General features: G+C 39.8%; 1 protein-coding gene across 7 annotated transcripts in view; it reads right to left on the reverse strand.

Annotated features, from left to right (window-relative positions):
• Window positions 1-967: 967 nt before the first annotated feature.
• The window catches only part of SASH1 (SAM and SH3 domain containing 1), a 215,238-nt gene continuing 199,316 nt past the window's right edge, over window positions 968-16,889 (reverse strand). For all 7 annotated transcript variants that reach the window (XM_065630373.1, XM_065630372.1, XM_065630371.1 and 4 more), the window contains 5 exons: window positions 16,477-16,627; window positions 14,119-14,232; window positions 6,526-7,664; window positions 5,821-5,952; window positions 968-5,128 (listed from right to left, as the gene is read on the reverse strand). In XM_065630373.1, the coding sequence (XP_065486445.1) occupies window positions 4,868-5,128; window positions 5,821-5,952; window positions 6,526-7,664; window positions 14,119-14,232; window positions 16,477-16,627 (1,797 nt within the window). In that variant the 3' untranslated portion in view covers window positions 968-4,867. The remainder of the gene's footprint in view (window positions 5,129-5,820; window positions 5,953-6,525; window positions 7,665-14,118; window positions 14,233-16,476; window positions 16,628-16,889) is intronic.

Raw genomic sequence — 16,889 nt, forward strand, 5'->3', positions numbered from 1 at the left:
AGATTTTTTTGTTTGTTTTCTCTTTATGTCATTTCCAGAGTTAAGCTTCTCGTTAACGACAGCTGATGCAGGCACAGTCCACCCTTGTTAATTAGGGCTAAATCCACAAAGGATTAACTTCTAGCTGTGGCACATTGCTGCCATGTGGACCTGCCAAGCACTCTGTTAGGTGGCTAAGCGTACCCATTAATTACATAGCAAATTTAACTAGACCAGCAAATGCAACACACTAAGCAGTAAGTCACTACAGTGAGCTAGAAGGAAGTGTCAAGAGTCACGTGCTAAGGCTGCTTTGCCCTAGACCCTGGAGGACATTGGCATCTGATTACAGACTGTAGACACTACCTGACTGTCCACGAGTCATAGTCGTCCTCTCCAGAATGAGGCATCTCACCAGCCCAGCGAAACAGAGCTGTGTTTGAAAACCAGGTTTGAAACCTCTTATTTCAGGCAAGAGCTGTAACTACAACTCCAGAGCATTATACTCATATACTCCTCTTTTCTGGTTCCACCAATTTTTAATTATTCCAAGGTGAGACCTCCAGCACACATCCACCTGAGCCCAGCAGCTGGACCTTCATGGGATATAAGAAACAAAGTTTGGACAGTGATGACCCACATCCCATGCAACCACAATTTGAGGGCTACTTCTAGTCCTGGATTATCAGGGCCTTTTATATATATATATATATATATATATATATATATATATATATATATATATATGTATATATATTTACCTTTTTCTCCTGCTGTAGATATGTGCTGAGCATGCTTACAAAGTGAGAAACTACAGGCTTGTTTAGCTGGAGGGAGAGGGCCCAGAATACAAGCAAAGAAATTAAACAGCTGGACACTGCTACCAGGCCAGTAAATAGAAGATCTGTTAGCTAAATTAAAAACAACCAAAAAAAGAGAGACCAAGGAAATTTATTTACTTTTTATCTATGAACAGTATGACATATAATTATAGACAAGTTTTGATACACAGGAAAACCCTTTTGTCAACCATTTTTTTTTTTTTTTGCTAAATGAAACAGCACAATAATTTTTACACATTCATATATTGTTTTTTCCTTTTTTTTTTTCTTTACAATACACAGCTTTCTTGGGTTGAAGCAAACTGCAGGACATATTGAGTACTGGTATATTACAGCTACTTACATCATTTAAGAACAGCAAATGGAGAAAAATAAGTTATTTAAATATTGATTTCATATACAGAAAGTGCAACTTTGTTAGTTGTTACATAACTTGCTTGACAGTTTTGATTCCCCAGAGGGTGTCAATTAAAGATAAAAGTATTTTGGACCAAAAGTATTATTTATTCTAAAAATAATACAGTACAACTGCACAGCTGTGACTTGGTGAATCGACCACTATTGCTGCTCTTAGAGATGATGACTTGTTTGAATAACGCAAAGTTTAATGCTTCTGATCGTGCTCCCAGCTGGCATTCAAAGCCAGGCCCATAAGAGAGCATAGGGAACTATGGGCATCGTGGCCACCTGGGTAGTAACAAAGGGTTATCGATAGAGGGTTATGGTTATGATGGCATTTGGTAATATTTTGGGTTTGCTGCTTCTTTCATTAAATAGCTGTTTGAGTTATGACTGTACAATGATACTTAACATCGTTAGCCTGAGCAGAGCAGATCAGGATTCCAGCAGCAGGTTTCCTTCGTGCTTCCCAAGAGTCAACAAGCAAACTTGCGCTCAGGGCACTACGCAGTTGCAAGGAAATGTAAGAGGTTATGGCTCTCACACCGCACTGCCTCACCTGCTTGGGGAATGCCACGGGTCACTGAAACCCCAGCAGGGAAGCTCAACCACTGAGAAGCTTAAGGCTTTTTAAGATTAAAATATAAACTAACATTGTAATTCAAGTAAGACCACAGAGCAGTGTCTTAAAAAGAAAATCAAAGCAACTATTAAAACTCACAAATCTCAGACTGCTCACTCCAGTCATGATGGGTGTGATTTGGTTTCCCTGGGCTACTTAATAATTTAAAAATCATGGATTTACAAAGCGTGTTTGGCACACAGGTTCAGCTTATTCCTGTAATTCTCTTTCTGTTATTAGGACAGAAGTAAGTAATAATATGGGAGAGCTTTTTCATGTGACTTGCCTCTCCTGCAGCATGAGGAAATTTCCTTCCTTTTCTATTGCATATAGCCAGCTTTGACTTTTCCCTCACTCCAATGAAGCTGCTGTCTACTTATTTCTACTCAGTTCTGACCCCTGTCAGAAATCTCAGGAAGTCTCAATACTCTTTCCATCTCCTGCTTACTGATAATCACCTCAGAGAGGAACAACAGACAAACCATCATTATTAAAAAGACAATTTTAAATTTTTTTTTTCTTAGATTTTCACCAGCTGTGCAAAAGCCTATGCTATATGTTTTCCGATGCTGCTGTATTAGAACACAGTGATGATCCACACACTGAGGAGAACATTACAGAAAAAGACCTGGAGGAGCTTTGCTTGAGAACTATTTCAAGGTACATCAGTGAATTAGTTGCCTTCACATGATGGCACGCAGGAGAAAGTGGTGAAATCTAACAAAAAAAGTAAACTTAATACCTACCAGTTCTACCAGAAGCCAAATCAATTATCAATCAAATGTATCAAATCAATTATCATCAAATGTACAGTTCATCAGACTTAAAACTTGGCCATATAAGAACCATATACAGGGAATCATGGAGTAACCATAATTTTTGTTTGTCAATCTGAGAGCATTTTATCAGGAAAAGTGTTGTTAGCTCAATGTGAGGCTGGGATAACTGAGGCACCAAATGGTGACATGGCTTGTCTGTTCTTTTACAGTAAGTTGATGTCAGAACTGATATTAGAAACAGCCACACATCCTGGCCTGTGCCCAGGTTTCTATACTATCTCCCTTTACCTGCCAGAGTAAGCTTGCTTTGTCTTCCATGGAGCGTTTGTGCTACAAGAAGCTGAAGGACACGGCATAGAATCACAGAATCACAGAATCACAGAATGTTAGGGATTGGAAGGGACCTCGAAAGATCATCCAGTCCAATCCCCCTGCCAGAGCAGGAACACCTAGGTGAGGTTACACAGGAAGGCGTCCAGGCGGGTTTTGAATGTCTCCAGAGAAGGAGACTCCTCAACCCCCCTGGGCAGCCTGTTCCAGTGTTCCATCACCCTCACTGAGAAGAAGTTTCTTCTCAAATTTAAGTGGAACCTCTTGTGTTCCAGCTTGAACCCATTACCCCTTGTCTTACTGTTGGTTGTCACTGAGAAGAGCCTGGCTCCATCCTCGTGACACCCACCCTTTATATATTTATAAACATTGATGAGGTCACCCCTCAGTCTCCTCTTCTCCAAGCTAAAGAGACCCCAAAGAAAAAGCTAGTTATGTGCTATTTGTGATAATCTGTATTTGGTATATAAAATGTGTACCCATATAGAAAAATAAAATCTGTCATTAGCCACATATGTGAATGGAACATTTTACACGGATTTAGGCAGAAAAATATCATTACATAATGGAAAAATAGTTCAGCACATATACCAAAACAATGCTTTCTTCCAGTGAGAGGGAACATTAACACACAGTCATGAGGGATGTCAACTGTTGTAAAATCACAGTGTAATTCATATGACTATATGTGATTTTTTTTTTTATCCATGCAATTGCATTACTGGATCTGATGATTTCTATAGGACACAATTTGCTTTTTCAATGCATTTTATCTCCCACAAGTGAATTTTCCTTGCAGAAACCCACTGTTTGGAATCAATATGGTCAGGATACCAAGTCAAAGCTGCAGCATAATGATTGACAATAGAACACACTACACATAGTATGATTAAAATGAAAAGCAGTTACATATATACAAGGCAGTATATTTTGGAACAGTTTAGTAACAGTAAATGCAGACTGTAGTGAACAAGAAGCTAGCCTGACAATTGAAACCTAGCATAACCCTGCATTTGTAAAAGCATTTCTACAACACAGAAGGTGTTATGATGAGGCATTTTATAGCAGCTACTTCAGCTGGAAATCACCCTAAGTGCAGCTTAAGGGTGACAGGTTGAAACAAGACTTGGGAAACATGAGTACAGGTAAGTGAACACTAGGTAACTGCTTAAAAGCTTATTTTAAGGCAAATAAAAAGCTGTTTGCTAGAAAGCAGTTATAAAAATGACCTCAGCTCTGTACAAATAAAAAGAAGCTTTCTGACTCTCTGCGGATTTGTTGCATTGGAGTGACAGAGATGGACCACACTGAAAGCTAATTCCAGTCCATTAACTTTGGCCTAGCTAAAGGCTTTGTGGCGTGTTGGGACCTATACCAAGCAACAGCGAAGATGACTGGGGAAGACTCTGGAGGTTTGTGTTTAGCTCTAGACTGCTAAAATAAACAAAAGGCATTTGCCAAACAGCTTCCACTGGAATTTGCACCTTGGCTTGTACCTGGTCTTTAGGACTGACTCCAGGTACCTGGAACCTAGATGTACAGAAAACCCCCAACGTAAGGAGCTCTCCATAGAAACACAGCCTATTGCTAGTATTGCTTTCACAAACTTGAGAAAAATGTGCAAGGGTCCCTAAATTTTGTGAAGCTGTCTGATTCTCAGGCCAAGCCTGTGCACTTTATGAAATAAGAATATAGGGGAGGGAAGTACCACGTCTATGTTACCTAGTGGTTGCTTCTCTTCTCCTTCAGTTGCCAAAGACAGCAAAAGAAACATTTCATATCCTTTGAAGAAGATATCTGCCTCTCCTTGGGAGCCACTTCCTTGATTCCTTTAGCTATGTGAAGTAATTAGAGCAATACTGATGCAGGAAGAAGCAGTGGATTCTTGACCAGGCAATGCCACACTATGGAGGATGTTAAATTGCCTCTGGATCAAGAGGTTTGAAGAGTCTTGCTGCTGCCAGAAGCTTGCTTATGTGCCTTTCCTCTGTGATGCCAGCTTCTTGAAGGCAAGTTTGTGACAGAGAAGGCACTTTGCTCAGTGTATTGAATCCTGCTTCTGTGAGCAGGCTGGAATACATGGGTAGACCAATGGAAATCAGCCAGTCAGATACAGAGGTGATAAGTCCTGGGGATACAGGTTTTCGGCAAATTTCAGTGAGCCCTCCACTTGGAATCTGGACAGTAAAGAAAAAAGAAAACAACCCTTAATGTTAAACATAACTGCTTGTTTTATAGCAAGTCTCCTTTTTTTTTTTTTTTCTTCTTCTTCCAAACTGGCAGAATTTCATAGCAGATGTTTCAACTTCTCTCACATCACATTTGTCAGTATGAGAGTGGTGTGGGTTGAAAGGCTAAGATCACTTGGCACAGGAGTAATGGCAACAATTTTGGCAATGCAGACACAGTGGGCAGTATCCAGCTGCTTGGATGACCGTTGTGTGCCATTCTAAGTTAGTTTGACATCAATAAAAAATACCCAGTGACAAGACTTTCCAGGGTGATCCATTTAATTTCTTGGTAAGGCAAGAGAATACCAATTTTGCCTATTACCTCCTCAGATGGATCAAGTTCTTTTCTAAAACACCATGAAAGCTTTTGACAGTTTCCCCCTCCAGCTTTTGCTAATGAGTGGACAATTGCATAGTTTAAGAAATGAAAAAGGAGCGTAAAACCTTTAGTATTTCAACACAGAAAAGTTTAATACATGCCACTCTTAGTGAGCAAGTCTCTGTTACCACTGCTTCCAGTCTGTTTAGACTTTCAAGACTATTATTCAGGACTTTGCAGGTATCTCCCTTTACCAGCAGTCAGTCCTTTTTAAAAGTCTGCATATAAGTAAGAAGACTGGGTTTATGGAAATACTCACTGCCATGCGATGCTGCTTCCTCAGCTGCTTTACCCGGATTTGGTCCATGTTTGTGGCAACATCCTTTTCAGGCTGGTCTAAGTCTTCAGAGTACCTCTGTACCAAAGCCTCAGGAATGCCACAGCGACCATGCTGAATGTTCCCAGCCAGACATAGAGAAGAAAGGAGAGATGGAAGAAGTGTATCAATACAGACCAAACATTGCAAACAAAAGGAGAAATGCAGGATGGGAGCAAGAAGCAGCTTTCCTCGAGATTCCATGACAACTGAAAAAGCAATCCCTAAAGGAAGGACTGGGCCTTAGGGCTTCTTCCTTCCCCAAAATATATCATAATCACTATGTGTACAATTCAGATTTTCTTGGAAGCCTAAAATCTAATAATGACTTCTGTTTTCAGCTCTACTTCCCCACACTAGCAGACAAAGAGGCATTTCCATGCCCAGTGCCACCAAGGTACTAGTGGCCTGAAAAAATGAAGGTTCAGTGTAAATCTGGGATTTCTCAGTCCCCCTAGAACACAGGAGTTACTTCAGGTGTAAGACCTGATAGTAAAGACAAACATGGTTATAGAACGTCTAATGTCCCAATGATTTATGGTTTATCTAGGCTGGTTACTCACACAAACACAACAGATATGAGAAATGAAATACTATCCCTGGGAATGCTAGCCGAATAAAACCATTGAAGCAGTGTCCTCCACTTACCTTGTCAGAGTATGGTTCTTCAGTAAGATCAATGTCTTCAGACTGCAACTTATTTTCTATTACCATTTCCAGATCCATTCCCCTGCTACACGAGACCTTCCTTGCCGAAGCAGGACCTAGCTTTATCACGTGCTGCTGAACACTAGCAGTCTCTGGGAGCTCTGACAGCCAGGGCGGCAGTGGGCTAGGAGGGGTACTGGGCTCCTGTTCGGAAGATGTCCTATGGACAGGTGCTCCGTGACAATCAACAGGAATGCATGAGCTGGTCTTTTTTACCGGCAAACACGGTGCTTCCAGACTTGAGTGGTTTCCACTTGTGGTCGTGGGAGGATGATATAATCCATTAGAAAGGCGTTCTCGGCATTTTTTGGCAGGGACAGGTGGTGGCTGAGAAGGATTTTTTGGTTGCATTCTTGCCTCATTTGTGCCTTTTTGCTCAGCTTCTAGACTTCCCTTGAGGACTGCAGCATAATCAGCCCGTGCCAGGTCATGAAAGCCTTTATTTTGTATTTCCAGAGGTGTCCTTGTTGCAAGATGTGTCACTAAGGCTGGCTGAGCTTCACAGTGTTTCAGGGGGAAGCGAGCAGGCTTTCCACCCGCAGTCTCCATTATAGAGCAGTCCAATTCCTTAGCTCTTCCCTTCTGAGAACTAGCAGCTCCTTTACCCTGCTTAGGCATCAAGACATCTACCACACAGCTGCCTCCATGAGGCTGAGGCAGCGGGGCAGAGCTGGTTGTCTTTTTTGCTATATCCAGTGAATCCTGAGGAAAAGAACCTACTTTCTTGCTAGTGCCCTGTAGATTAGTATTGGATTCTCCCTGGAGATCATCCAGCGAGTGAGATCTTGGCCACGTATCCACACCCTGGGGGCCATCCAGAGTTTCATAGCTCCGACAGACGGCAACTGGTAAACTTCTACGGTTCTTCTTCAGACCCATAACAGCTGGAGGCTTGCCAGAGCTCTTCAGAGCCCGATGCGCACAACTCAACCGGCTTTCGTTTCCCCCTTGCTGTAGAGTTTCTATCGACTTGGTCAGTGGGAGCGTAGGATAATTTGATAGCTGGTTTCTGCTGAAGTCCTTAAAGCTATGCTCACTTGCCGATTTTGAGGGCAAAAGACAGTTCCTACGAGTTTTACCTGGAAGCAAATAAATCACAATCCACGCTTAAAAAAAATAATAAATCTGCAGTGTAAATAATAGATCGCTTCTAAATGCCTTTGAAACCAAAGGATTTACTCTCTTTTCGTTAATTCTAAATATACAAGAACTCAGCGCCATTTTAAGCACATGAATTTGTGAGCTTCAGCTTTATCAATGAAGAAATAGTAAATGGGACCACACAAGGAAAATAGACTTAAAATACGTAATACCCTTCCTAGTCCTCAATTTGCAGATTTGAGGTTTAGCTCCTGTAAATCTTTTTCATTGTAGAAATATCTCACAGTAAGAACTGATACCCTATACCCATTATACAAACTGGTTTGAACTCACACAGAAATAACTTGAAAGACCTACCTTTTTTTTTCTACTTTTCTAATTTGTTTAGGATATCAATAATTATATTCACCTTCCAATGAAGTTTACTAGATTGCTCAGGAAAGCTTTTTTTTTTTTTTTTAAGATCCTGTATACTCATTTTAATTACAAAGTGAGCCAATAGTGTTATTTCATGTTTTAAACGAGCAGCATTTTGCAATGGCAAACCAGAGAGCAAAAAAAATGTTGCAAGACTGGTTTTGCACCAGTCTCTTTGTAAAAGTTACTTTTAGAGACAGCAGAGTTTTATGGCAAAAGGTCTTGTATTATGAAATGGAGAAGTGTTTCAAAAGGGAGATTTAAGTGTGACTAATCTTATTCTCATGTCATAGTGTTTTATCGAAGTGGAAGGTCTTACAAGATGTGGTGTTTCATTATAACCACTTAAGATGAAATGACACGAATCACTATGAACCATAGTTTCTTTGTAAGCTTTATTTTATATTTTTATGATATATGCGCCACTGATTTTAAACAGTGAAGTCCATTAAATCTGCTTGACAGAAAAATTCTGATCAAAGGGACTGAGCTCATTAGAGTATTCATTAGTATGAAATACAAGGTCATTTCTCAAATACTGCACAGATTTTAAAATTTTCTTTTTAACAAAACAGCAGTAAATTCATCTCAAAGCAGACAACCTCTCAGAATGACAGCACATCCTGAACAGTTATTGTCTTCAGGATGACAGGGATATTTTCCCCTATGTACAGTATGCTTTCCAAAATCAGGATAGATAAGATAAAGCTTGCAATTTCTTTTTCCAATGGAAAAACAAATAAACAAACAAACCCAAACCAACAGATTTGGCTAAATGGTATCAAGAGTCTGTAATAATGGGCAATAAATAGCTGCTGATTAAAGGACTAGTTAGAGATCTCCGAAGTTTTGCTAACTTCATTGGAACTAAATTAATCCAGTGCACTTTTAAGCAATAGATGTTTTCTTCTCACGCAGCTTGCCTTCAAAGCTTTATCCTGAAAGAAAGTCAATGCCTGGCTTTTGAACAATATACACTGCTCTCTTTGAATATGAATGAAAGAATCTGTTTAACCTAAAAGAGAAATAGCTTGCTTTTGCTCTCTCTCTTGACTCTTCCTCTGCTCAAGGAGTTTAAAAACCAAAGTATTCAGAAAACTAGCAAAGAAAATGGAGGCCAAATTTAAAGAGAATTAAGGAAAACATTCACCTCAAAAAAAGTTGGTTGCGTTTACTGGTATACCAGCAAAGTTATCTAAAATCAAGATGTGCCCACAAGGCTGAATGGAAGCACACAGGAACTCCTTTCTCCGAAGTTGTACGGTTCACAGTTCAACTCAACCTAAATATTACCATTGCCCCAAAATGCTAGTAAAGACGCATCACACATGAAGTTGTCTTGCTCAGAGAAGTAGCAGAAAAACTACTCTGCCTGCAACTTTCCATGGAGCTAGGCCACCACCTTCTGAAAATAGCTTACAACCACATTAAAAAGACGTGTAAGAAATGTTACATTCATTTTTTAGTGCCTTCAGACACCAATGTTAATATGTAATGAGTATGGAAAGGAGTGTTCTCTTTTCATAATTCATATTTGCTAGTACATGGCTGACCTGTGCAGTAATCACCATATTGTCTGGGGCTCGCTGTCACAGCTCACATAACAAAATCCATGTACCTTCTTTTCTATCTGAAATATTGATCAGGGGTTATACTGGTTTTAGGAAAGCACACTCAAGAATCTCAACACTGAAAGAAAATTGTGAGAAATGCTACTACCGTGCAATATAAGCTCTTACTGAGGCCATAAGGGTATCTAGTAAACAACATTTCATTTCATTAGAAATAGGATATGACTGTGTAAAGCCAGGAGCCTAGGAATGCAAAAAAAAAAAAAAAAAAAAAAAGAAAAGAAAAGAAGAAATTTGGAATACGAAATGGAAGAGGAAAAAACCCAAGAGAAATGAGAAAAGAAAAAATTACGGAAAGTAAAATAAAAACTTTGGTTCATTCCAGCCCTGTTTTGCATAAAAATACAAATGCGGAGAGAATGGAAGTTCAAAACATTTTGTCTATAAAATAAATAACCAAACATGCAATCTTCAAGCTCTCTGCTTCAAAAAGGTTTAAAAAAAGTGCTGGGTTCAATGCTGCGGTTTTGCACAAAGGACAGGTGTTCAGAATGTCATTTCTCTTACATAGATTTAAGTCAAGAGCAATATCAGGAGCGCAGCTGTGATTTCTCTTTTCCTAGCTATTCCTTCCCTCTTCCTAACTGCCACGTGTAACTTCATTGTGCTCTGAGACATTAAGAAAGTAAGGTAATATTTCCTGAAAAAAGACTTTAAAATATGTTTTTAGGTTATTTTCATAAAGTGGAGAGCTATATAAACAATGTCCATAGATGTAACATGCCCTCCCTATCTCAGAAAAAAAATTAAAAAACCTACAAGGGTTAAAGTGTATAGCTAGTAAGATTCAAAACATTTTTAATGTTAGTATTTTTGATAATCATTCATTCTAATGATTCTCAGGTAAAGTTAAGCAGTCCAATGCCTTTCATAGTGCTGTCAACCACAGTAGCATCTTTAAGTGTGTGCAGAAGGACAAAGGTGTCTGGGTGAAAACTAACTTAATAAATGTGGTTCCTACACAAAGCAAATGGAAAGTTTATATTGTTTCCAGGTCCAGTTGAAGCTACAGGCATACTTCGACTCCTTTGTTTTATTTTGTGGTGCAGGTTTTTTTATTTTAGATAAAGCACTGTCAACCTTTCATGATAGTTCTTGTTATTAGAATACAGAGAAGGAACTTTTCAATTACCAGTCATCATCTGCCTCAGAAGAAAGGAGATTACCTTGGGGAATATTTCCAGAGGTACCGCAAGAAATTTTCAGGTTTTTCTGAGTACTTTTTTCTGTATGGAAGCCCATCCTCAGAAATTTAAGTACTCAAAAGGCATTCAGTGGCCTGTCCAGATCCCAGATTTTAACAACTTCACTTTGGATTGCTTTCTGTGGCTGCATTTTGCATGCATTTCAAACAGCTCTGTTGCCACAACAAAGATGATGGCACGGTAGGCAATCCTTGTCTCATTGCTTTTTTTACTGATTACAAACTAGTGGAAATGCACATTACATTAGGCAACGTGGCCACCTGTTCTGCTGCTTCCTTTTCTGACTAATTAGCACTTAATGCTTAAGTGCCTAGGATGCCCAATTGGCACTATGGAAATCTGGGCGTCAGTTTCTGAACAAACTGGAGAACAGCCTTATCCCACCAGATCCAGCCATGGTTTGTCTGCTTCTTCTGCTCTGCGCACGGCATGTGCAATTCTGATCTCTTCACATCCTCTCTCTCCTTAAAAAGGCTGTATACAGCACAACAAGAAAAGGTTCAAAGAAGCCAGACATGACCAGGGACATAGATGACATCTAAGGAATGATTAACAAGCCTTCTCACCCTAGGAAAGAGATGATTTGGGAAGGAGTGTGACAGAGGTCTCTACACAGATGCTGTTAGGTATGAAGGTTCTAAGGAAGACCAGGGATGTTCATAAACAGTTTCAGGAAAATGAATGAATGCCAGGAAACAGTACCAAATTTTTCAAGTCCTTCAGCAATTCATTTCCCAAGAGTACCCTGGGAAGCAAATATGCTCTCTCTGTCCTTATACTATTCTCTAGCTTTCTGCTTTTGGCATGTCCTGTGAGAACCAGATTTCCGACACTGTTTCCAAATGCATCTCAGACAGATGATGCTTGCATGCAAAACAAGCCCAATAACTGCAGTGTTGTCACAAGTCTAAAAGAGAGCTTGCTCCCTCTGCCTTGTTTCAAACCAAGCACTGGACTATATGGACTGATGGTCTGACCATGGACGGTTGCTTTCTGCTCTTTTGTTCTACCGGTCTAACACCAAATAGGTCACAAATTGTATGTTCCTTGCTCTCTATAAAGTGGAATAAAATCACAATGCTGCTGTAACTACATTGTGGATAACTATGAGAATAGCCACATATTTCTGCAGCGGGACCCAGAGAAGTACCTTTGAAAGATATGTCTATACCACTGTCATAGTACCTAGCAAACCATTTTCTAGCCAAAATGTAAGGGCAGCACTGAAATCTAGAAGTGATGGCAAAAGGTCAAATATCAGCCCAAACCAGGATACTATACTAGTCATCAAAATATTACGTATAACCATTCTCCAGAAAATCTGGAGACTGATTTCTTCTCAGAATGCATTTCCCCTTTATGAAATGTAGTTTATTATTGCTGATCAGCACATTATCCTTGTTTTTAACAGATGAGAACCCAATGTATTTTGAAAACAACATGCATATAGACAACTGTGGTCCATGAACTTTGCAAAGAAGGTGGAGCATGTTTCAGATTAACCAGCCTTGACAGAATCTCTGAATGAATCCCATACCAAATGTTCTTTTCATAATGGTTTTCAAAAAAAAGCATTAAATGCATTTGTGAGCAAAAATGATGCAGAAATGCAGCAAGCCATACGTGAAAAGCAATATAAAAACCATCAGTGGTATTTCACATTCTGCCAAACCTAGATAGAAATATTAGTTTAAAAGTAATAGTAAATATCTAAGTAGGCAGGCGATGATTGCTTTCTAAAGATTTTATTATATTAGAAAAAATGCACAGGCAGCAATTTAACTTCAGTGCTACAAGTATCATTATGATGGCACTTAGAGATAAAAAGGAAATAAAATTGTCACATATGCTATATATTTAGTTACGATTATATTCCAGCATGCCTACTGTATGGGGATTCATATTCAAGAAAAAAAATTCTCTCTGCTTTCAGGAATTTAGTATATTGTCAATTTCAAGCATTCACCTTCAAAGCAAATTGCGATTTGCTTCAGCAAATGATTATTTCTGAGTGTCAGACTGACAGAAAATCCACATACTAAGAGAAAGATCTTCAGCTTGTATTTTAAATTGGAAAAATTGCCAGTACGAGGGGCATTCAGTATTTCTATTTATTCTGTTCTTGGTTTCCTGTTTATACTGGTTTTTAGCGATGAAACCAGGCAGTCTGAGGCCAAGCGATGGCTCAAATGCTTGGAGTGATAATGTGAAACTCAAACCAATTTCGTCTATTTTAATAATTCATCCTAATGACAAGTTTACACCATTCCTCAAGTAAAGCATGCTCAGTCAGCACAACAACCTGATTTCTTCAAAACAGAGCAATCTCTCTTGTCATCTGTCTTGGTAATTTATCAGTGTATCGCCTTTCTCCGATGAAAGATAAGGTAATAGGAATCGATACCATAAGCATTTTTTTTTTTCAATAGTTTATCTCCTTGCCAACTTCTCAATTAATTTAACTTGCTAGTATTCATACACTAAAAAGTCCTAAATCTCTGCAGTTGGCTTCTGATCAGAGGAGAATGCAAGTTGCCTGGAGAGGTGGCAGATGCCCCATTCCTGGAAACATTCCAGGCCAGGCTGGACGGGGGCTCTGAGCAACCTGATCTAGTTGAAGACATCCCTGCTCATTGCAGGGGGGTTGAACTAGATGACCTTTGAAGGTCCCTTCCAACTCAAACTATTCTATGATTCTGTGCAACCTAAGCAAATACAAAAACATGTCCTAAAACAGAGAACACGTCTTCTAAACAGGTTTTGTAAGGGTTTAGATTAAATTCTCCTTATCTCGGTGGAGTTCAGTGACTTCTCGTCTGCCAGCAGACCCTCAGACAAGGGCTGTCAGAGTCTAAGAAGTGCAAGCCTCATGAGGCACAGCTGCCTGAGAATATGATAGGAAGTGAAGGCAGGGAATGGCAGTGAGAGTGTCTGTTGCCTTAGGGTCACAAAAGATGATTTGTGAAATGTGATCTATTTCCTACCAAAGCAAATAAAACTAGAAAAAGTAGCAACGAAAACCAATGGCTCAAGCTAAGAGAGAAAGAGGCAGGCAGAGCAAAGAGGAAAGTCAAGTATGAAGTAGCTTGTGCTAGCTAGGAACAGGAGCAGAAAGTATACAAAGTTATCCACTGAAAAAAGACTGCAGGGATTATAAGGTTCATTGCTGTCACTATTACCATTCTCCAGGTTTTCACTGCTTTCATAGCAGCCAGAATCCCGAGGAGAGCATCCAGTTAGGCCTTGGCCTTCAATGAGAAGTTTCTCCTGAGATCCTGACTGGTCACTGTTACCTAGAGGATGCGAGAACACAATGAAAAGCAGGCAAACAGAAAATCCAGCTGAACTTCTCAACCTCCCGTTTCCAATGCCATTACCTTCCCTGTTGTATTAATTGTATCAGATCAGTGTTTTAGAAAATAGTGAGCATTAGGAACAGCCATCACAAACACTGGAAACGTTCATCCCGTTTGGCAAAGGATTAAGCAACAGGCTCAGCATGGGTGTGAGGGAGCAGTCTGGTACACAATGAAAGCAGAACAGACCATGTGTGCCTCAGCTGCCTTGGGGCCAAGCCCTGCAACTTAAAACCATGGAAATGTATTTAAAATGATGGTGTCAAAATTCTTCCTAAGACTTAAAAACAACCCAACACCCAAAACAAAAGCAAAAAACACTGAAAAGAACCAAAACGAGTAAAAAAATAACAAAATGCTAACCCTGATCTACTTTCCAGAAGGGAGCAAGGGGAAGGGTCAGGAGTGGGTCTGGCAAAGTTAGATACTGTCCCCTAAAGAAGCGGGAAGGGACAAGGGAGAGACAAGTGGTAAAAATTCCTTCCCTTCCTTGGTTTGTGCAAAGAGCCACTCAAGTGTGGTCCATCTAGGCTGCACAGGCTGGATTCCAGGAATTTACCCAGAAAGTTTGGTCAGAAATCATATTTTGTAAAGAAACTAAATCTGGAGCCGACGATATAGTAAACCAACTTCATGATGCAAGGATACAGTTTATGCTGTGTTTTTTTTCCCCTGCAATAAAATGTCAGAAATGGCTATTCCGATTCCTATTCTCAGCACATGAAAGCTAATTATGGGGTGGAACTAAGTGCTGTTGCCCCTCCCAGGTTCCAGATGTCTGGTCCTCACTTCTCTTTCTCCTCATCACCCTGACTTGGAGATGGAATTCATACTTTTCAACAACCACATCATATAGTTCTTCAAGTTTTCAAACCAAAATTGAAGATTCCTAAGAAAAATTACTTCAGGGAAGTGAGCATTCTAAATAGGTCTGCAGATAATGAAGAGAAGGTCATATTAGGTGATGAAAAGCTACTCTGACGCAGGTGAATAGCATCTAATTCTGCAACTGCAGTTTTAGTGGGGGGTAGAGGAGGGTGGAGAAAGTGTGGATGCCTCTTTGGGAAACGAACAAGAAAGCTACGTCAGTGAAAGCTTAGGCCACACAGCACTGTCCAGAGATACTAACCACACATTTCTCTATAACGGAATTAAGCATTGCCCACTTAATCAGCAGCTGTTTAAATTGCTGCTATGGTAACTTAAGTTAAAACGTAGGATTTTGCACAGAAGCAGCTGAGAAAGCCCTCACACAATTTAATCCGCTGATTATGCTCAGTGGGATGCTAAACTTCTGCTGACACTCAGGGATGAAGGGAAAGTTCAGTACTGTGTTAACTTGCTGCAACTATGTACTGAGCGCATTTAAATTTCTGTCTCAAGCTACACTTGCTTTTCAAGTGATTCTACTCTACCATGACTACAATGTGGATGGTACAGCCCTGCTTCCCCCTGTGCAGCAAAGATGCCATCAAATTTGACTGCCGTGGCTTACTCTACTTCCCCTCATCTTTGCAACTGCTTGCCTGAGACCATCTGTACAACAGGCAGAATTGCACTGCTGCACCTTAGATAGCTGGGTAACCATCTTTCGCTCTTTGCACTTTACTGATCTGTTTTCTCCCTTTGAAAATTGTTGTGTTGTCCTGAGTACAACCTGAAGCTGCCTGTACAATCCTGCAATTCACAGTCCAAGGATCATATGCACCTGCAGGTAATATAAGAGAAAGTTTAATTCACATTTCCCTTCTCCACAGCCCTCTAGGCCTTGATCTTTTTCTTACCCTTGATAATCTCACTCTCTTCCTTCTAATCTAGAAGTTTCTTCTTTCCTATTCTCCATGCCTCAGCTTCTTAATTTGAATAGGTTATCTCAGGATTTCTTCCTGAACATCAGTATTCTAAAGGGTATGTATTGTTCACTTGACATCACTTACATAAGCTGGGTAATAGGGCTTACATGAACAAAGAATCTTGGCTGAACAAATGCAAGTCTTAAGTCACTCCTCAAAAATCTACATGCTGTTATGCAGGATTACCCTGGAAATAACTAGATTAGGGGGAAAAAAAAAAAAAAAAAAAAGGAAGGTCAAAATTCTGGAACCAGTCTTCTACTTTAGGGGTGTCACAAGGTTCTTGGCAGAGTTCTAGTAAAACTGAACACCTCAAAATCCCACGTACTATCATACTCCTGTAGAAGTTCCACTGCTGTGAGGAGAACAGCTCTGTGCTCAGGATCTCGGATGTTCAATTCATCCAAATCTTCTTCTTCTAAAAGCTTAAAGGTATCCAGATCTTCGTAACCATTGAACAGAAAAGTGGGCATGTGCTCCTGCATAAAAGGAAAAAAAAGAGGCTTTAAGACAACATACATATTCAACTTATTTTTTCAATGAAGATACTAGAAGGGATTTTCACAACCAACAAAAAAGCAGTAGTTTAGCAAATGCAAACCACTGTATAACAGCAAAATTATAGGACTGTATCTTGTATAAACATTGCTGAGAGTTCAGGGAGGTAGCTGTGCCAGAACTAGAATGCTGCACATATTTTTATATTTGGAATGCACTATAATCAATGGCCTGGGTAGCACT

This window comes from Caloenas nicobarica, chromosome 3 (genome assembly GCF_036013445.1).
Source record: "Caloenas nicobarica isolate bCalNic1 chromosome 3, bCalNic1.hap1, whole genome shotgun sequence".
NCBI lineage: Eukaryota > Metazoa > Chordata > Aves > Columbiformes > Columbidae > Caloenas > Caloenas nicobarica.